The sequence below is a fragment of the Fusarium graminearum genome, chromosome 2 (assembly GCF_000240135.3).
Source record: "Fusarium graminearum PH-1 chromosome 2, whole genome shotgun sequence".
NCBI classification, from domain to species: Eukaryota; Fungi; Ascomycota; class Sordariomycetes; order Hypocreales; family Nectriaceae; genus Fusarium; species Fusarium graminearum.
In genome coordinates, this window is record NC_026475.1 from 4838894 (window position 1) to 4859045 (window position 20152).

Sequence of the window (20152 nt, forward strand, 5' to 3'; positions counted from 1 at the left end):
GGTAGGAGAGCAGTTGCAGCACCTCTGTAATGTACGGTTGGCTTTAAAACTCTCCAGCATCAGCCAAGCAAGCCATGGATGTCGTACTCCCCAATCCTAGTCCTAGTTCTTACTAGGTTAGGCAGTCCTAGTCCGAGTTAGTGGAATCCCAGGATCGGGTACAGTACTGCAGCCTGCTTTGCTCGATTGTATAGACAGAGAGAGAGAGAGAAGAGTAAGAAACAGCTTGGGGTCAATCGACTCTTCCCCCCATGTTCGCATTTATTTATTACCTTCAGTGCCCGCACCTCCAAGATATTCTTTTCTTCCCCTCTCCCTCATCCTCACCTTATCCTTTCAACGTTCTCTCATATATACCTTGTGATTTGCAGGGTATATTATCTGAACTTGGGTCTGCTGCTTTACTGCTTCAGACTTGTGCTCCGTTGAGCCTCATCCAGGACCCCTCCTAGCCTACTCTACAGTCGCGCCTCACCTTACTGGTGATATCTCCAAAGATGGCTTCTGACGAGGAGAAGAACTCCGGCAAGTTCGAAAATAATGGCTCTGCCACCGACAAGTATCTTGCCGACAATGGCGACATTACCACTGGCCACACAACCGACAACGCCGATGGTCTGCACCGTCTTCTCAACAACAGACAGATCCAGCTTGTTGCCATTGGTGGTTCCATTGGTACCGCTCTCTTCGTGAGTATCGGTGGTGGTCTCGCCAAGGGTGGTCCTCTTGGTCTGTTTCTCGCCTACACAATCTACTCTGGTATTCTCGCATGTGTGAACAATGGTATCGCCGAAATGACTACTTATATGCCTGTTTCTGGTGGTTTCATCCGTCTCGCCGGTCATTGGTGTGATGATGCGCTTGGCTTTATGGCTGGTTGGAACTTCTTCCTTTACGAAGGTCTTCTCATTCCATTCGAAATCACCGCTATCAACCTTGTCCTATCTTACTGGAGTCCCGAGATCACAGAGCCCGGTCCTACGGCTGGCATCTGTATTGGTGTTATTATACTATATGCGTAAGAACCCCCACCCTCTCCGCGACGAAGATCACATACTAATTGTTTATGCGGTCCAGTCTCCTCAACGTCTTGGCTGTCAAGGCTTACGGTGAAGCTGAATTCTGGCTGTCGGGCGGCAAGGTTATCCTCATCCTGATGCTTTTCAGCTTCACTTTCGTTACAATGGTTGGCGGCAATCCCCAGAAGGATGCCTACGGTTTCCGTTACTGGTCCAACCCCGGTCCTTTCTCTGAAGTCTATGGTACCGATTCTCTTGGTCGTTTTGAGGGTTTCCTCGGCGCCCTCTGGAGTGCTGGTTTCACTGTCGTCGGTCCCGAATACATTTCAATGGTGGCTGCCGAGGCCAAGCGACCCAGTGTCTACATCAAGGCTGCTTTCAAGACCGTTTACTACCGATTCTGCTTCTTCTTCATTATGGGCTCCCTTGCCGTTGGTATTGTTGTCCCCTACAACTACCCCCAGCTCGTGTCCATCTTTGTCGACGGCACAGAGGACAGCGGTACTGCTGCTGCGTCGCCTTACGTCATGGCTATGGACATCCTCAAGGTCGACGTCCTTCCTCACATTGTCAACGCCCTCCTCCTTACCTCGATCTTCTCGGCCGGTAACACGTACACTTACTGTGCCACTCGATCGCTCTACGGCCTCGCTCTTGAGGGTCGTGCCCCCAAGATCCTCCGAAAGACAACCGCTTCTGGTGTCCCTATCTACTGTTTCTGTGTGGTTATGCTGTTCCCCATGCTTTCATTCCTCCAGTGTGGTAGCGGCTCCGCCAAGGTTCTCAACTGGCTGATTGCTCTTATGACTGCTGGTGGTCTTATCAACTATCTCGTCATGGGAATTACCTTCCTCAACTACTACCGAGCTTGCCAGGCTCAGGGTGTCGACCGACGACAGATGCCTTACTACGGTCACTTCCAGCCTTACTGCGCTTACATTGGTCTCGCATTCCAGTTTTGCGTTGTCATGTGCTACGGCTACAAATCATTCCAACCCTGGGACACAGAGCTGTTCTTCCAAAACTACACTATGCAATTCGTTGCGCCCATTCTCTTCGTCTTCTGGAAGGTTTACAAGAAGACTCGCTGGCTCAAGCCTCATGAGGTTGATCTCACCTGGGAACGTCCTGTCGTTGAGGCTTACGAGAACTCCATCACAACCCCTCCTCAGGGTTTCTGGACGGAAATGGGCCAGCTTGTCGGTATTAAGAAGAAGGTGTACTCGGACGAGTAAAGTGCATCTGTGGTCTTTGGTTGAAATGTGGCAGTTGTAAAATTTTCATGAATTCATAGAACATGCGATTTGTTTACACATACTGAGTAGTTTGCTACTAAAATTATACCCAATAGCTATGTTCATTTTAGTTAACCATTTGCGTCGTTATTAACTTTTTGAATATGGAGTGATTGTGAGATCTGAATAAAGTCACGTCTTGATTAGAAGATGTTTGTTATAATCATCATATATCCGTACAGTTGCCTGAATAACCAAACAATGACTCTATTCTGCCGTATTACCTATGTTTATCTATCTTGCATCCAGCTTGCCAACTTCCATGACTACATATCGTAGCTCGTGACGTACAACTTGCATAGTTTCAAGTTACTGCGCCGTCGTGATAAGTCCGATCGGACGCATAAAGGCTGCCATTCTTTACAATACGGCCAATAGATCACTGCGGCCGATCACGAGATCGGCAGCGCAGTGGTGAAATTGCTGTGCCTCTATTGAACGTCGCGTTTAAAGTTGCATCCAGGATTAGCTCCTAGGTCAGAGGTCGGGGTAAAGCGCATGCAGATCATGCGGGACGCTGATACAGAAAGGGGACAAGAGAAATAAGAGGGAGGGGGAGTGAGACTTGCGAAGCTCGGGAGTTTTCTAGAAGGGGGTGTGTCGGAAAGGGGAAAGTGAGGATTGGAGAGGACGTCCTGACTAGGTGGTGATAAGCAAGGATGGTGGTTGATAAGGTTTTTGGGGTAGATAAGCAATCCTGCTATAATCACTACTCTACACTTATGTACTGATAGAGAAGAGGAGGGCACGGATTTCGAGACCGTGAAGCCGTTCAGATAGTCCCGGACTCGATGGACCGCTTTGACGGATTTGGTGATGATTTGGCAAGGAATGCTTTTGGGGCCTTGGTATTGTAGGGATCGGTTTCTTGAGAGCTATCCCCTTTTATCCGCAGAAGCGCCGTCCGTGTTGATGACTGGGATTGTGACCATGCTTGTATCTCTAAGAGGGAGTCAGTTCGAGCTGAGAACTGGGGTTTGGAGATTGCTTGGTAGGGAGGTTGTTGGAGAACGGCCCAGGCTATTCGGAGGTGGGCATTCCGGCGCCGGTGACTCGGGGGTTCGGAAAGGTTGTTCAGTCTCGATACATGAACAAGGGATCTATGAGAGACAGGAATAGGATAGTCCGTAAAGTACAAACTTATCGAGGGAAAGAATTGGCGAAGTTGATGACCTGTTAACTTACCAAACTAAGGAATCTAGCATGTGATCTTGAAGGGAGGTATAGGCTTGAATACATTAGTGATACTTTGTATTACCCCCTTTACTTGGATTGGAGCATCTATCATCTACATATGAGAGACTTGTTACGAGGCTAGCGGGCAACAGAAAAGTTGAAGTCTTAGTTAGGTTGCATAGATAAACTGCCCAAGAGTCTGGCCCAAGTAACCTGAATTGACCTGCTATGTACCGATTTCGTCTCATACGGTCCTGAGGCTGATTATTCTGATACCCTGCGGTGAGGTCATTCCATTTGCTTCTACTCTTGGGAGAACCAGGACAAAAATTACAGTCTTGACAAACTCTACAGCAAGGGTTCACTGTGGTTAAGCGTGAAGTGGAGGGTTATGTGAAACTACTGGATAACTGGAACTCTTTCCTTTGCGACAGATTAAATCTACCGTATTGTTAAGCATAAGAAGCATACGATTGCATCTGCGCCATTGCCTATATGAAAAGTAGTTGCCTTTAGGTAAGATTCATATCAATTGTTCGGGCATGAATGTTGCCAGTTGAACAGGGACAGGGGTCAGTTAAAATCAGGGCGATCTAGATAGAATTACCACTACAACCCTCAACAATTACAACCGGTGAGATGGCCGAGTTGGTTATGGCGCCAGGTTAAGGTTAACCTTAACACCAATTTCCTGGTGGAGCAATCCTCCTGGGTTCGAGTCCCAGTCTCATCAAGTTATTCTTTTTGTCTTTCTATGCATTGATGGGCATCAATCCACGGTACTTTTTGTTCTTGGCCACCGTAGGGTAGATGCACGAAAACCCATGTGACCGACGTTGTGGTGGACCATGGCAGAGATGCTTATATTCCGTGATATTGTTAACGTCTAGACAAAGATGGCTTGTATGTGTCGGTCAGTTGAGGCCTTTTTGCTCAGCCAAGTACCACCGAGTTTACTTCCTCAAACATCATAAGAGTGAGCTCTATCACAGCTCTGAGAAAACGACATCAATAGTTGGATTCTTCGAATGGACAAGATAGATGGGTTGAATACAGATGCTCCAACTACCTTCATTTACAGGACTTCTCTAAGCATTGTCAACATCACCATATCACATTCACATACAATATCGACACAAAAGTGATCGTAATCAAGTCTATTTTGGCTCTAACTATTTGCCAACCTCCAAACCCACCGTGTCGAGGGCTCAAACACAGTTAGGATCCTCCAATCCCCCATGTCATTTCCTCGTTCCTCCACGGTGGTAGTCTAACAGAGCAATCCGTCTATCGGAGCCCAAAAGTGCAGTTGTCCATTATCAAAAGACGCACCCCTAACTTTTTTGATCAACGCATGACAAAGGAAAATGGTATGTAGTCATCAAGAGAAGTCGTTACAAGAGATGGCTGAGTATACGTGTCAAGAAGGATGCGTTTACAAGTCATCCTCGTCACTGAACACCTCCTCACCACGCTTTCGGCGGGCCATACGCTCCTTCTTCTTCTTTCGCGCCTCAGAAGAGCTCAGCTTGACCTTCTTCTTGGTGGTGACAATCTTGTTACCCATGGCGTCGAACTTCTCCTCCTCATCACCATCGTCAGCCTTGAGACGAGGACCAGCACCCTGGCCCTGAACCCAGTTGTGGCCGGAAGGAGTCATCTTGCCGTCCATGACGGCCCAGACCTCCTCAGTCAAGTCCTTGGTGAACTCCGCAGAGTGAGTAATGATGATGACACCACCCTCGAACTTCTTCAGGGCCTTGGAAAGAGCACCGAGAGAGTCACGGTCAAGATAGTTGGTAGGCTCGTCAAGAACGATAAGATGGGGTCGCTGCCAAGAGCAAGCGGCAAGGACAGTCTTGACACGCTGACCACCGGACAGACCACGCATACGAGAGTGAGAAACAAGCTCAGCGTCGAGACCGAAGTTGGCGCAGTGAGACTCAATCTCCTTTCGGACCAGAGGTCGGAACTGACCAGAGGCAAGGGCCTCCTTCATATCGACATCAGCAACCATCTTCTGATGAGAGGCCAAAAGCTCGTTTCGGGGCAACCAGGCGTTGTCAGCAGACATCATGGGAACCCATCGCTCGTTCTTCATGCCAACGTTCTCACCAAGGGCGAAAGAACACTCGTACTCGTAAGAGTTCTTGAACTTTCTTCGGCTGTTGATACCAATGACACGTCGCTGGCTACCCTCGATACGGAAGACCTTGTCCATGGCCTTCTCATCAGCCTCGGTGATGATCTTGTTGGCACGGTCCATGGTCTCACGATCCTCACCAGTCTGGAATCGCCACTGGATGTACTCGGAAGGAGTCTTGTCGAGATGGTTATCGATGTGAGCGAAAGCGTGCTGCTTAATGTAGGCGATACGGATGTTCTCGTGCTGGTAGATCTCACCCTGGGTAGGGATAAGCTCACCAGTGAGGACGTTGATCAGAGTAGACTTGCCGGCACCGTTGGGGCCGATAACGGCAATACGAGAGCCCAGAGAGCACTGGAAGGAGATGTCGCTGATCTGGGGCTTGGAGGTACCAGGGTACTGGAAGGACATGTTGGTGGCACGGAGAATGGCCTTGGCCTTGGTCTTGACACCCTCAAGGAAACCGGGCTCGGGGAAGCTGAACTCGATCTCGGACTCACCAAGCTCGTAGTAGGACTTGGCGGAGGGGTTGCGGGCGACGAAAGCAGCCAGGTTACCCTTGTAACGCTTGAGCTTGAATCGCTCGTAGTGAACGATGTGCTGGCAGACGTTGTCAAGGAAACCGGAGTCGTGAGAGACAATGATGGAGGTGCAAGCGGAGTTCTTGAGGTACTCCTCGAGCCACTTAACGTTCTTCACATCCAAATGGTTGGTAGGCTCATCAAGCAACAGAATATCGGGAGCCTCGAAGACAGCACGGCACAGAGCAAGCTTCATCTTCCAACCACCAGAGAGGGCGCTGATCTCACCCTTAACCATTTGCTCGGTGAAACCGAACTCGTTGAGCTGCTTCTCGACATCAGCCTGGGTGGTAGTGACACCGGCCTCCTCAAGCTTCTTCATGGTCCAGTCAATGGTGGTCATCTCAGTATCAGCGGAGTCCAAGTCGTGCTCGACGAAGACAGTCTTGACCTCGTCCTGCTTGGGGAAACCCTCGACCTGCTCGTTGTTGATGGCGCGCATGAGGGTGGACTTTCCGGAACCGTTGGGACCACAAAGACCGTAACGCTGACCACGCTTGAGACGGAGGTGAGTCTGGTTGAGAAGAATCTTGGCACCGTAGGCAAGAGAGAATGTACAGTTGCAAAGATCCTCACCCTCCTCCTCGTCCTCCTCGGCCTCAGCCTCGGCGACAGCACCGGGAAGAGCGGCCTTGCGGATGTTCTCGACGATGGACTCGGCGTTGTCAATGCCAGAGATGACAGAGACGTAAGCCTTCAGGTTGTCGACCCAGATCATGGACTCGACCTCCTTCTCATCAACGAGCTGACCAGCAATGGCGGAGATGTACTCGATGACAGGGCCCATCTTCTCCACGTAGTTGGCGAACTTGGGGGAGAGAGCAGCGGTAACCTTGGGCTGGATGACGTTGACGGCACCGGGGAAGGTGGGCTCAGGGATGACGCCGTTCTTGATGTCACCAACGCGGGTAAGGGTGTCAAGAGCCTGCTTGGTCTTGTCACGAGCCTCGGGGTCAGCCAAGTTCTCGTAGTTCTTCTGGAGACCTGGCATCATCTTGGGCAAGAAAGGAGCGACAACGTTGGGATCGTCGACGAGCTTGCACATGTTGTCGACAATAACAGCGGTCTTTCGCTTGATAGCGGTGTCACGCTCAGCCAGACCACGATCCAGAAGGGGAACCATGAGGGCAAGAGTAGGCTCCTGGACCTCAGTAACGAAGGTGGTGGCACCGAGCAAGTGAACGGTCTCAGGGACGTTCTCAGGCTTGGCGATACACTTGATCAGCTCAGGAATGAAACGCTCGATATCCTTGTTGACAATCAGCTGGCAAAGCTGCTCCATGGTCTTGTAAGCACGCTCCTTAACCTCCTTCTTGGTGTCCCACATGGACTCGGAGATGACAGGGATGAGCTCAGGAACACGGTAGGCGAGCTGAGCAGGGGAGTTCTTGACGAGGTACTCGACAAAGTCAAGAGCGGCCATCTTCTCGGGCCACTTCTGGGCACTTCGGATGGACTCCATGACGCAGGGGAGGGCAGCCTTGACAGCGTTGGCGTTGATGCCGCCAGCAATGGCGAGAACAGCACCCTGAGCGGCATTCTTGACAGCGGTGATCTTGTCGCCAACAGCGGCAAGGACGGCGGGGAGGAGGACAACCAGGTAAGGCTCGACGGCAGCGGAGACCTCGGCGTGAGAAGCGATGGCCTCGATGGCAACGCAAGCCTTCTCACGGGCAGTGGCGTCCTTCTTGTTGGCGAGCTGCTTCTTCAGGCCCTCGATAACACTGTGGACAAAAGTGGTTAGCACATGAACAGATTTTTTTGTGGCTCTTTTTGGAGGGGTTTGCAATTGCAGGGTATAGCGCGCTAGAGCGTCCATCACCAAAAGATGGCGGGGCAAGATTGGGCATTCAAGAGGAGGGGGAGGGGCAAACGATTCGTAGAAAAAAGTCCTACGAATCGGCTTGTCCAACGCCACAGGCGGTCCATTCCAGGCGCTCTCAAGCTCTGCGTCTCACATGCATGAAGCATATGAGTTCCGACTGCTGACTGTTGCAATGAATGAGGCCAGAAGCGAGTGTCAAGAATGCCAGGTATCCCTCATAATCAAATACCCAATGATGCCCAAAGTGAAGAGCCAGGTGATGGTATGGTGAGATAGAGCAACTTACTTATCAGGAACGACCTGGTCACCGATGCGACCGTTGATGAAAGAAGCCAACTCGTTGGAAGACTCCTTGATGTCAGAGGACTCCTTGGACACGGTGAGCTTCTGGAAAAGCTCGTCCAGGACCTTGATCGACTGCTGGTTCTCGGTAGGCATAATGTCGATTTGGGATTTTATATTTTGGGGTATAAGGTAGAAAATAGGTCGTCGAAGAGACAGAGATCGATGGAGGAGTCGACTCTGTTGTAATCGGCGATAATAGAAAGTTCCTCTTTGATGAGGAGCGGTGTTCGTTCAGCGGAGGTGAATCCAAAGAACAAACTAGAACGCGAGTAAAGAAAGTAAGAGAGGTTCGTCTGGAGGAGGACGACCGGAGAGCGATGGAGGAGGAAGAAAGAGAATGAGGGAGATGAGGAGGGAGGAGGTATTGAAAAAGGAAGAGAGGAGGGCCACAATTTTTATTACTTGCTACGTTTTAGGTTCGCTGCACAAATTTTTTTACTTTGCCTCTGGCCACCAAAATTTTCAGCGTTCTGCGCTACCCCTCCAATTTTTTCAACCCCTCCTTCCACTGTCTTCGGCGGCGACTCAGCTTATCGCTTTTATCAGCGCACAGACTAGACCTAATATGGTAAGTGGATGAGGGCGGTGAGTGGTTTTGTCTCGAAAAGCATTGGAAGTTCCCTGAAGGCATCTCCGATTTAGTGTCTCACTGGGCTAGACCCATGCACAAATAATGTTCCTTGTAGAGGACAGCGATTCACCATGGTATGTATGCGTTTGCTGTCTTTGAGACGAGGGGCGAATACCGTTGTATCGCGAGATATCAGATCCAGGCGACGATATCAATATTCTCTAGAATTTCTATATACTTTTATGAATCCTGTTTACTTACGAGATGGGTTTCCAACGACCAAACCCTGGATGTTGAACTGAAACTACTCTGTACATACCTATCCCACCAAGGCATCCATGTCCGTGCTGGGTTGGGCTGGGCTATCAAGCTTGTTCCCAATGCCATTGACATCAAAAAGACTGGCAAAAACTCTCATCATTCTACAAAGCTACGAATCAGCAAAGAACTGCTCCAATATTCTGCCCACCTTGGATATCCACTTCCCGCCGTCTCCCTGGCGACCTTTTCGTCACAGATTCTTCTAGATCCTTGTTCCAACATCGATATCCAGATTTGCCATTGCTATGTTGACTTAGTACTGTAGCACGTTCTTCTAGCCTCGGGGCAAATGACCTCAGAGACGGGCTTTACCAGGTGGCTAATTATTATATCCGTATTCGTACTCTTCACTTCGGTGTAGCGAATGGAGTTCTTGACTCGCCATCCGTGAGACTGGGCTGTAAAGCCGTTAAGCCGTGAATCATATCGAGTGAAAACATCTGGAATAGCCAAGACTGGCCGGACACATACTGCATTTGAACATGGTTTTACTACAGGCGCCTAATCAGATACATGCCTGCTTGTTAGATCATCCCGGGCATTAAAAAAGCTTACTGGACCATACTGCATCGCTCACGTTCAGCGTTTTCATTTCGTTTGCAATGCACTGATGCCTCGAGTCTACCTGGACCATCAACAACCACCTCAATGGCCTACTGAATTGTAATAGACTGCAAGATAAACACGTCCATCAAGTCTTTCCGTCATCTCATCTCTTCCACCTTTGTTCCCTTCGGATCATCGCTTTCGCCCAACAAAAGACGGCCACTCCGGGCTCAAGTCATGATGGATGCCCTAGTCCACTTTGGGTAGAATCTGCCCCTCGACCTCGACCCTTAGCTGATCATGGGTGGTGGGACCGGCTTTACAGGCAAACAAGATGCTGTTTTTCCTAGCCTTTCTCTCCGCCACGTTGCCACGGCACTTCTATTCTAGTGGCTCGTTTTTATTCACCAATCGATTCTAGATACTGTACAAAGAAATGGAGACACTGTTACAATGAATGGCTGCTGAACGGTGACTCTAGGATATGGACTTCGAAACTCGATGCGTGTACTACATCATTATCAGAAAGACAACTTCAAGAGTTGACAGTGCTTGTGCCGAGGGTTTCGACTTCAACCCCAGACACAAATATCGCGGGGCCCCAGTTCCCCCGGATTTATGCCCCAGCTCACCGACAGTTACAACAGGTATCAGTCGCATTGGAATACGTACCAAAGAGACACGCACGAGAAGCAAAAAGGGCTGTCTGTGCCTTTTTCGTGACTCTCAGGCCAAGACGTGTTTAACTAACAGGCTGCCTTATTTCTCATGCTCCTGTTGCATGTACTTGCGATCACCTGCCTGCTCTTGGTACCTAGATGGTGGTCAAGAAAGTCCTTGGCTAAAGTCCATGTCTATCACGATTCTCAAATAAGCATCCAAAGATACTATGAAATACGTATTTTCAACGTTCATCAAAAAAGATGTTTTGCCTCTTGCAATTTTGCGATGGATACCGCTCGTGTTCTTCTCTATGTTTGCATAACATCGAAATGCTCTCACTTCATGACAGTCGCGCACAACAAAGAACTGGATTCATGCGAGCCTTTGTTCACTTGCAGTATCATCACGCTTGCCAATATGAAATCCAAAGCGAATAGCAGAACCTCACTTGGGTATTGTGGCTTGCGTGTCTTTGTTGTTTTATTCTCGGACGCCCGGGTTAAGATGTGGAAATCCTGACTTAGTGACCAACGCTCTCGAAGTTCTTTGTTGATTACATGAACCCAGTCTGTGTTTGATCTTTGTCTATGGAAGACCCGTGACGAGGCTCGTTGAACACTGATATAACTGCCTACCAGTATCCCCTTTGAAGTGATGTTTGGTGACATGAAGCCTTCCCTTCTTTCAAATCAATAGAGGTCAACTGTTTCACCATGGCTCCCATCCCTAGAAGCGTACCTGGGCAAAATCCTGGTGTTCCTCCAATTCCGCCCACTCCGGCAAGCACTTCACGCTATCCTCCACCACGCAAAGAGAAAATCCAAGGAAGCTACAGTTACATCCAGTATCGTCCCGTCTGGACAGACCCAGATTGGCAAGACGAGGGTATTACGCGGGAGAAAATTCGCTCGGGTCCTAAGGCGGGTAAAAATGTTTTCGAAATCCATGATCCTATCCTCGATCGACTACGCCCTGCCCTGCTACCTCGAGATGCTTTCAGCAACCCTACCATCTACGCCCAACGATTCAGTATCTTTCCTGGTCGGACGGATGGCCGTTCTAGAACATCACCCACGCGAGCTGATAGTCGGAAACTCTTCCCTGCCACCACAAATATAAAGACAGGGAAACAATTGTTCGATCGCTTTGAGGAATTGGCCAAGGTTGATGGGCAGCATGTAGATGACTATATGGAGGATGCGAGACCGGATCTGAAAAACCTGAGTGAAACTGACCAGCAGTATATGCAACAATACGAGGACCTCATTGTAGACGAGCACTGGCAGAACATTCTTTTTGGAAGCTTGACCATGGACGAGGTAAATGCTGCAGGCTATCATGCTATAACTGACCTTTTCTAACAAACAGAAGATTCTAGCCGAAGGATATCTTGACATGTGTGACGCCAACTTGAACGAGCTATCAGGTCCTCTTTATGAGTAAGTTTCTTTTATATTTGATGCTGCTACCACTGACTTCTGATTGCAGACTATTCACCCGAGACCACTGGATAGATTGTCGTACACTTGGGAAATCGGAGAGAAATCCTCGCTTCATGTATACACTTAATGGTCAGCGTGAGGAGTGGGATCCAAAGGTACGCAGGCCTGAGATGCAGACGTGGAAAGTGCTAATATTGCCACTCAAGAATAACGACCGTGTGTGGAATGCACTCCAACCCGCTCTTCAGCTCTCCTCGCGCTTACTCCTAATGAATGAAAACTTCATTTCGGGTCTTCAAGATATAACGAATCGGTTTTGGATCGAAGACAAGCTGTTTGCTGGTCTTAAAGGGCAGGATAGAACAAGGAAACTGAAATTCATGCACGACCCTAACTTCCGGGGACGAGGAAAACTCGCCGGCGCACAGGAAATCAAAGACAGTGGTCTTGATGTTTTGGCACTTTCTATGGAGGTCCTACGCCAACTTTTCAGGATCAAATTGTCGAGTGGATTTGATATGGATGCAAGGCCAACAAGACATATCACCCTGGGCCAGCAAAATGCACCGTATTTTTTCAAGCCTGGCAACAAGATCATTATCGACATCGACGCTGAGCTGGTTTGGCCATTGCTAGTGGACAAGTACACCGAGAGCGAAAAGCTCATGGCCAACGTCGTACTTGCAACTACCATAACCCATGAGATGATGGTAAGATACTCCAAGCACTACTGATCTTGCCATAAAGTAAATTCTGTCACTGACATCTCAAACTAGCATGCATTTGTTTCTGCCTCCTTCAAGTGGCTAGATGACCCTGCTTCCTTTGGTGTCACAGATCCTTATCAACTCTCGGTCTGCAACGTACTCCAACAAGAGCTTGTAGACTACAATCACAATGATCGATGGGATGAGCCTTACTTTGAGGATGACATTTACAACGAAGTCGGGCATGCTTTTGAAGAACATGTAAGTACCTATCGAGATCAAGTCAACTTTTAACATACGACTCGAGGCAACTAACAAGTGACACGGCAGGTTCTATCATGTGGCTATTGGCCCTTTGTTTTCGGTACTACGAATACCAATAGACCTCCACTCCTTCAGACTGCGGGTGGGCTCATGGCCGCGATAATACACAGTGAAGGGGAGGTCAATGCTGTGCCGAATCTCAAGGAGCCAATCGTTCAATTCTCCATACTCAGTCACCTCGTACGTTTTAAGGATGTTAAGAAGTACTTTTCGCAGAATTTCTGGGATGTTTCAGTCGAGAGATTCGGCTCGGCTGCTTTGAGAGAACCGTCGAAGAAGCCTCACAAGTTCAACTTCTATCCTGCGGACCAAGATTATGATGGAATGGTCATCGATCAACTCCAAATCAGCGCCGAGAATGCAGAGTGGCTCAAGAAGTTCAGAATTACCCTGATTGCCAAGAAGCAGTTTATCTTGAAGAATTATCTTCATAACCTCATGACCGAAACGGCTCAGTATGATTCGATGACAACTCGACTCAACCGCGCGGCGATGAGATGGATTGATGAGGGTCCTTATATTAAGACTGGCAGGGAGGTCCACATGATCATCTGCGAGTACTCAATGTACTTTGCCCAAATCCATATGCCCAACGTCGGGGCAGATAGTTTTGAGTTTCTCTTACTCTTCACGGCCTGGGACAACACACGACAAAAAATGGGGTCGATGCCTGATTTCTATTCTGAACAACTCTACCAAATGTCGACATCCTTCCTTAATGACCAAGAACATTGGCAGCAAATGCTACAGTCGGGAAGCATCGAGAGCTTCGAATTACGTCTGATACCAAGGCTCATAGACTTCACATGTGCCATTGAAACAGAACTCGCACACCATGAAACGTTGCTCTGCGAGTTGTACCAAGGTGGAAGCCAACTTTGGAATCTCTGGTTTCAAAACGAACCTGATGACGTCGAAAGATGGAGAAAGCACGTCAAAGAAATGCAGGACGTCTTGAACGACATTGGTACGGCTGCGTCGATGATTCTGGAGGGGATGAAGGCCCTTGGAGAAGGGTATTGGGGTCAACGAATATGGACGCTCGGTCGGAGGGTCGAAGACTTGGTCAAGCTGCTGTCCTTTAGACCTAGCCAGTACGACTGGCGTGATCTAACGTGGACATTGCCCATGATACGCAAGTCACGTCGTCTGCCACATCAAAGATACTATTTCCTCGCCAAGAAGGAGATGATGAGAATGACAGGAACTGATCTGGCCATACTCAAGGAATTCAAAAGACGCTTCGAATCAGACCTCTCACTTGGGGCATATAAAATGCCCCTCCCAGGAACGGTGGACCCGGACACGTTGAGCATCGCTCAGCGATTGTCTGGGACTCTGGATGACGATCACAGGAACGCTCGGGCTCAACAGATCAAGGGTCCATCTACAGGAATATTCGATGTCCCTTTGGTGAAAGAGCTGGCTAGTCGACTTACTCAGGATGAGAAAGAAGCTCAAGAGGCCAAGATCAACCGTGCCGCCCAAAACTGGCAAAAAAATGCTGGTTTTAAGACTCTGCAAGGACATGCGGCCGCGCAGGCTTATAGCACGTCCAACATTCTACCCAAGTTTCAGCAAATGGAGATGGAAACCCAGCCAGCTCCATTATCTGGATTCAAGTCTTTCAATGGCAGTAACGGCCCATTTTCAGCTTACTCCTCAGGAACTGGCGGCTTTCCTACGCACCAGCCCGACCAACCTTCGGCATGGGTGGCGAACTCTGCAATCGATATGGCAACCTGGGTGAATAAACCATTGGGCGGTGCTACGGTAACCGCGCATGGAATCATGCCCCATCCCTATGCCGTTCGCGCGACAGTCACGGAAGATCTTCTAAACACAGCCTCATTCTCCCTTCCTACGAGAGACCCCTCAACATTCGTCAGCAAGTATCCCCGAGAGAGCGTAGTACCAACTGAAACCCCCCTTGGAGCTGGTGTTCTTGGAGATATGGATGAGCGGTTGAACAAGGGCTCTGATTCTGGCTCTGATTCTGACTCTGACGTTGAGATGGCTGACGCTGAAATGGGCGGTCATGCGGGCCGAGCCAGTGCAGTGCCAGAGTTTGGCTACAGCACTAGCGATACTGATACCTCAGAAGACGAAGATTCACTGTCTAGGGAAGGTAGTGAAACTACTGTGAGCTGGTCCTCAGACAGCGAGAGTGACAAGTTTCCTGCGTCCAAAAAAGGAGAGAAACGGTCGGACTTAAAGCGCAAATCAAGCTGGACAGCTATTCACACAAGAAAGAAGAGAGTCGGGTTTTCAGTGACTAAGAGTCGAAGTCAAAAGTTTAAACCAAAGAAGGACACTGATTACAGGAAACGAAGGGAAGAATCTTGGGGTTGGAGGAAGATGTTGTCGGGATTATCTGGTGCTTGATTTGAGGTCGTTGATATCTGTCTTGGGAGTTTCCGCATGCACTTTTGTTTCTGAACAGTTTGTATTTCCTTTTGCAGATAAATGTGTTTCATGTTCCTGGGTACTACCTACTTGGGCAGTCAATCGTGTTTATCATTGGGTTTAAATCGGCTTGGACTTAATCATATTCAAACTCTTGATTCCTTCACACTGTAAGTAGGTAGTAATAATAGATCTAGTGACGTGGATCTTTGAGCCTTTTAAAATTACTATTTCTGCTTCTCAGCAACCTCTTAAAAGAGTGCATTTCGAGAAGAGGTTTGTTAACAGATCAAGGCTGCTCCGTAAATGGATGTTCCATGCTGCCCCTCCGTCCAAGCTTCAAGACATGGAAGTCGAGCCCCGCCAACCCCACCTACAGGGCTGTAGCTTCGATTCGTCTCATCCATCATCAATCAGGTACTCCTTCATTCATTCTCATTCAAGAACAAAGAGAAGTGAAAGGTTGCTCACTGTGTAGCCAAAGCTCCTGCAAGCCTTGGCTCCAATCATTATTTGTTCTGCCAAACTCAAAGAATAAAAGCCACTTCCACTCCGTGCATACCTGCTCGCGATATTGCATCATAGCTCAACGGACAAAGCCAAGCAAGCAAGCAAGCAAGCAAGTAACAAACAAAAGCATACTCCTAATAGGTAAGAAAAGAGAAATTTAACAAAGACAAGAGTCTCCTTTCCTTTTATTCTTCTTTCTCTTTCATTAATGCCAACCAACTAACAATTCTCTTCAGCTGCTCATCATCACACTCCACCACAGCTCTTCTTCTACTTTCATGCTCGCGAGGAGATTCATCACAATGGGCATCAGAAGCATCAGCGATATTCCCAGCCTCACTCAGCTCTACCGAGATCCAGATTCTATTCTCTCCGCGAGTATTCCAACGGGCGAAACTGCCTACTCTCCTGATGATTCCATCAACAGACGCATCGGTTTGATCCGAGGAGACATCACCGAACTCCGTATCGACGCCATCGTCAACGCTGCCAACAAGTCCCTCCGCGGCGGCAGCGGTGTCGACGGCGCCATTCACAGCGCTGCAGGACCTGACCTGGTCAAGGAGTCTGGAGCTCTCGGCCCCATCGACACCGGTGATGCTGTCATCACCAAGGGATACAAACTTCCTGCCAAGCATGTCATCCACACAGTCGGTCCAATCTTCGGTAGTGAAAGACATCCTAACGAGAAGCTCGCCATGTGCTACCGCGAGTGTCTCAAGTTGGCCGTGGAGAATGGCGTCGAGACTATTGCATTCAGTGCCATCAGCACAGGAATCTATGGGTTCCCAAATGATCCTGCCGCCAAGATCGCCTGCCAGACTGTGAGGGAATTTCTTGAGACTGAAGAGGGAAACAAGCTGTCTCGAGTGGTATTCGTTACGTTTGTTCCGCGTGACGTCAACGCCTACAGCAAGATAATTTCGTACGTACTAGCCTTAGACCCTTAGCACGTACCGCGCGTTTACTGACTACTTTGATACAGAACGATTTTTCCTCCTGCAAGCGAAACGGTCACGGAATGAAGGGTAGTATGAAGCATTGTGCAAGCAAGGGGAAAGGACTCTGCAGGTCTCTACTGGGCAATGGCCAGTACAGGTCTTTGGTAACAGCTTGTCTAAAACCTCAAGATGTACTCTAGAGTGTCAAAGCCTTACCTACCAATTCCGTTCCTGAGGTAGTCTTAGTCGAACCATCATCACTAAGGCATACTTGTACCAGCAATCTGAAGGTAGTGGTCTCGACGAAGGACTAAAAAGGTTTATTGAATGAATTCCTAACAGCGTCATACGAAAGGGACTCAACAGCAACTGTAGCTAAATAAACCCTCCTATTCCTTGATTCAATATAAGGGCAACGGTACGCACACACTACAATACTATTAGATATGCAATTCATTGACGCCGTTCAGACCAACAAGCAGGCCAAAAAGCCAAACGTCGGCGAAGCCCCAACCGTTCAAGCCAATAAGTTACTACTACTGAAAATACCACGGGCTAAATCAACCACTGCGTGACCCCTAATTGCTAGAGCCATCCTTCTTCTTGTTGTTCTTCTTCTTTCCCTTCTTGCCAGATTTGTTATCGCCAGAGGTTGATTCCACTTCTGGAGTGTCTGATGTATCCAGTACATCGGCAGTTTCTGTAGTCTCCGACACTTCCTGTACATCATCTCCTGTATCCGGCGCCTTTCCAGCGTTTGAGCCCGTGATGGTATTGTCATCACTTCCTTTGGCAGTAGTTTTGCCAAGTTGTGATAGCATTGACTTGAGTTCTTCCATCTCTGCTCGCAGTTTGCGGACTTCGATCACAGCAGGCTCATCTTCCACGTTTGGCTTGGCGGTTTCACAGGTCTTGGTCCAGCCTTCAGCTTCCATATCTAGATCACCATGAAACTGTTCCCATTCATGGATCAGGTCGTCATCTTCTTCACCCCGTGATCGGTTACTTCGAATCTTGCGTGCATCTCGTTTCTCGAACCAAGCGGCCACAAAGAGGAGGGGGGAGTAGAGGATAGCCATGACGCAGTCGTTGATAAACTCGTAAGTAGGCTTGGGCATCCACCATTCCAGCAGACCTGAAACAACAATCTCGACCAGGTTGAATGGAGCGATATATACATTCTCGTCGGGAGCTCTGACAAATTGCATTGTCTTCTGTGCGAAGAGTGCCAGATATTCGTCATCAGCATTTTCATATATACCCTCGTAGGCAGAGTTATAAAGCGCAATAAGGATGTTGAGCAGAATGATCTAGACATTGTTAGCTTTGATCATGGGGATCCCTTGATTATTGACTTACCATAACAACAAAAGTAAAACAGTAGTAGAGAATCAGACCAAAAGGATGTCCAAAGTTCTCGAATCCATCAAATTCGGGGCTTTGCATGATAGCTTTGAGCATGGACTCAATAATGAAATAGGTATCTCCCAAAATATTATCATCAGCGATATCCAGCCCGATGAAGGCCTGAAGGAATCCAATAATGACAACGATAAGCAACGCAAAGAAAATTAGCGATTCCTTCATCATGACCTTAAGCACGACCAACATAGCGCCAAAGAACCGGAAGCTGTCGAAATAGAGCAAGAGACGTGACCAGAACATAGGCGCGACGAACGATAGCAGGTTATAACTGAGCTCGTTATACTTTTTGAACACTGCGTCATTGTCCCAGTATACCTGCCCTATGATGCGCAAGACCAAGGAGGCTGTCAAGAAGGTGTAGAGGATGAAGTTAAAGACGTTCCAGAATCCGACGATGTTGGCGCCAGCCTTGTAGAACTTGAGACATTCATCACACACATAAGCAAATGTAAAAATGTAGAGAGCGATCTCAGCACCATCAAGCACTCCTGATGGGTTTGCAGAGTTAACTGCAGCCGTGTATAGGCCAAGATAGATGACGGAAAAGAGAAGCTGGGCCGCATTCTGATATCTTGGGGCCCGCATGCGATCAGGATCCATGTGGACAATGAAATTCGGGTTGGCCTTGTTCTTGTAGTCAACAAATTCGGAGGGATCGTCTTCATCTTGAACCAGCCATCCACGCCAGAGATATGAGATGCATTTCTGATAGCCCGATGAACCAATCACTCGAACAGCGTGCAAGTCCACGGCCTTTTCGATGACATTGGTTGGTGGTGTAGGAATCTTGTCGATCAGAAAAGAGTACCGGCGAAGAAGGACGTGATGTAAAAGATACTCAAGATCCTCTTCTCCCTCAATGCTAATATGGATTAGCCAAAGTCTAATGACAATAGAAACACTGCGCGAAACTTACATCTGCTTAGCAACAACCGTGCAGGCTGTAGCGCGAAGAGCATGGAGGTCAGCGTCCCACAATTCGAAAGTCGCTTCGCGTTTGAACCATTTCATGTTAACCAGCAGAGCGTAGACCTAAAGGTCTCAGAGTCAGTACATGATAGCGAACAATAATTGTGTAGGTCTGACATACAACACATGCACGATACTTTTGCCCACCAGCCTCCCGGGCGGCCTGGACAACCTTGTTGGTGATGACCGTACTGTGAGAGCGCGTGATGGCGCTTTCTTCGAGCTCGCAAGGGACGCATTCGCGGATTAGATGTCGTAGTCGTAGGCAAACTTTCATGACCTCCTCGGGAGGAGTGGCAGATGATATGTCCTGGTTACGGTGGTGAGACAGAACTGAACAAAAGTTAGATCGAGGCCATTCTTCGAGGTCAATCTCGCCGTCAGTTGCGGAACTCACGGGCTCTCTCCTCCTCATGAAGCCATTCACGGCGGCTGGTTCCATTGGGACTGCCGAACAGACTCTTGAAGCGTGTCCAGGTGCCAGACATGATGACCGTTGTGAGCTCGTAGCTCAGCGTCTGCTTGGGATTAGAGTTTGCTATGCTTTGCTGAGAAGCGAGACGAAGGCGATGTGAAAGGAGTCGGGCTCAGGTGGGAGAGAATCGACGTCGCGTACAGTGCAACTTTGCAATCGGCCGATCCGCAAAAGCTCAATGCTGTGTCGCAACGGGTCAAACTAAATTTGGAACCAGAAGCGATGCTGTCTCAGAAAGATCTCTGTGCAGCAATTGACGGCTGATTGCAGGTTGCAAAACCCCAGCTGTCTAGCAAACAACGTCAGAATGAGGAATGAGATTGAGGAGAAAGAAACCAACTCTTCCCAGTTCTTTCTCCAAGTTCCTTCAAGGTTCGTTCCATCCCGATCCAGACTACCGACATGCCTGCCTTTACTGATAGAAGGAGCTACTCTGCTACTTTCGCGACAGTGATGACGTCGAGC

At 48.7% G+C, this 20152-nt stretch overlaps 5 protein-coding genes and 1 non-coding gene across 6 annotated transcripts; 4 read left to right on the plus strand and 2 right to left on the minus strand.

The window, feature by feature from the left end:
- Positions 1–121: 121 nt before the first annotated feature.
- FGSG_04182 (uncharacterized protein) lies at positions 122–2403 on the plus strand. The gene is made up of 2 exons (XM_011323145.1): positions 122–1018; positions 1078–2403. The coding sequence occupies exons 1-2, from the start codon at positions 498–500 to the stop codon at positions 2252–2254; spliced, it is 1698 nt and encodes a 565-aa protein (XP_011321447.1). The 5' UTR covers positions 122–497; the 3' UTR covers positions 2255–2403.
- A 1720-nt stretch (positions 2404–4123) lies between these two features.
- FGSG_20564 lies at positions 4124–4223 on the plus strand. The gene has a single exon. It is a non-coding gene; the product is annotated as a tRNA-Leu (tRNA).
- A 407-nt stretch (positions 4224–4630) lies between these two features.
- On the minus strand, positions 4631–8742 carry FGSG_04181 (elongation factor 3). Its single transcript, XM_011323146.1, has 2 exons — positions 8329–8742; positions 4631–7941 (listed from the first exon to the last, which is right to left on the minus strand). The coding sequence occupies exons 1-2, from the start codon at positions 8478–8480 to the stop codon at positions 4926–4928; spliced, it is 3168 nt and encodes a 1055-aa protein (XP_011321448.1). The 5' UTR covers positions 8481–8742; the 3' UTR covers positions 4631–4925.
- A 2459-nt stretch (positions 8743–11201) lies between these two features.
- On the plus strand, positions 11202–15346 carry FGSG_04180 (uncharacterized protein; the record flags this gene model as incomplete). Its single annotated transcript, XM_011323147.1, has 6 exons — positions 11202–11807; positions 11857–11927; positions 11977–12085; positions 12137–12640; positions 12707–12898; positions 12968–15346. 6 exons carry the CDS (start codon positions 11202–11204, stop codon positions 15344–15346), a joined length of 3861 nt encoding a protein of 1286 aa, XP_011321449.1.
- An 814-nt stretch (positions 15347–16160) lies between these two features.
- Positions 16161–16902, plus strand: FGSG_04179 (uncharacterized protein; the record flags this gene model as incomplete). Its single annotated transcript, XM_011323148.1, has 2 exons — positions 16161–16802; positions 16863–16902. The coding sequence occupies exons 1-2, from the start codon at positions 16180–16182 to the stop codon at positions 16900–16902; spliced, it is 663 nt and encodes a 220-aa protein (XP_011321450.1). The 5' UTR covers positions 16161–16179.
- A 399-nt stretch (positions 16903–17301) lies between these two features.
- On the minus strand, positions 17302–19985 carry FGSG_04178 (uncharacterized protein). The gene is made up of 5 exons (XM_011323149.1): positions 19610–19985; positions 19334–19545; positions 19160–19275; positions 18178–19105; positions 17302–18128 (listed from the first exon to the last, which is right to left on the minus strand). Exons 1-5 carry the CDS (start codon positions 19698–19700, stop codon positions 17397–17399), a joined length of 2079 nt encoding a protein of 692 aa, XP_011321451.1. The 5' UTR covers positions 19701–19985; the 3' UTR covers positions 17302–17396.
- Between the last annotated feature and the right edge of the window lie 167 nt (positions 19986–20152).

Coding starts and splice junctions, on each gene's coding strand:
- FGSG_04181 (XM_011323146.1), bottom strand. CDS start 8,480: ATGCCTACCGAGAACCAGCAGTCGATCAAGGTCCTGGACGAGCTTTTC. Junction 7,942..8,328: donor GACCAGGTCGTTCCTGATAA/GTAAGTTGCTCT, acceptor TTTTGTCCACAG/TGTTATCGAGGGCCTGAAGA.
- FGSG_04182 (XM_011323145.1), top strand. CDS start 498: ATGGCTTCTGACGAGGAGAAGAACTCCGGCAAGTTCGAAAATAATGGC. Junction 1,019..1,077: donor GGTGTTATTATACTATATGC/GTAAGAACCCCC, acceptor TATGCGGTCCAG/TCTCCTCAACGTCTTGGCTG.
- FGSG_04178 (XM_011323149.1), bottom strand. CDS start 19,700: ATGTCTGGCACCTGGACACGCTTCAAGAGTCTGTTCGGCAGTCCCAAT. Junction 19,546..19,609: donor TCATGAGGAGGAGAGAGCCC/GTGAGTTCCGCA, acceptor ACTTTTGTTCAG/TTCTGTCTCACCACCGTAAC. Junction 19,276..19,333: donor AAAAGTATCGTGCATGTGTT/GTATGTCAGACC, acceptor TGAGACCTTTAG/GTCTACGCTCTGCTGGTTAA.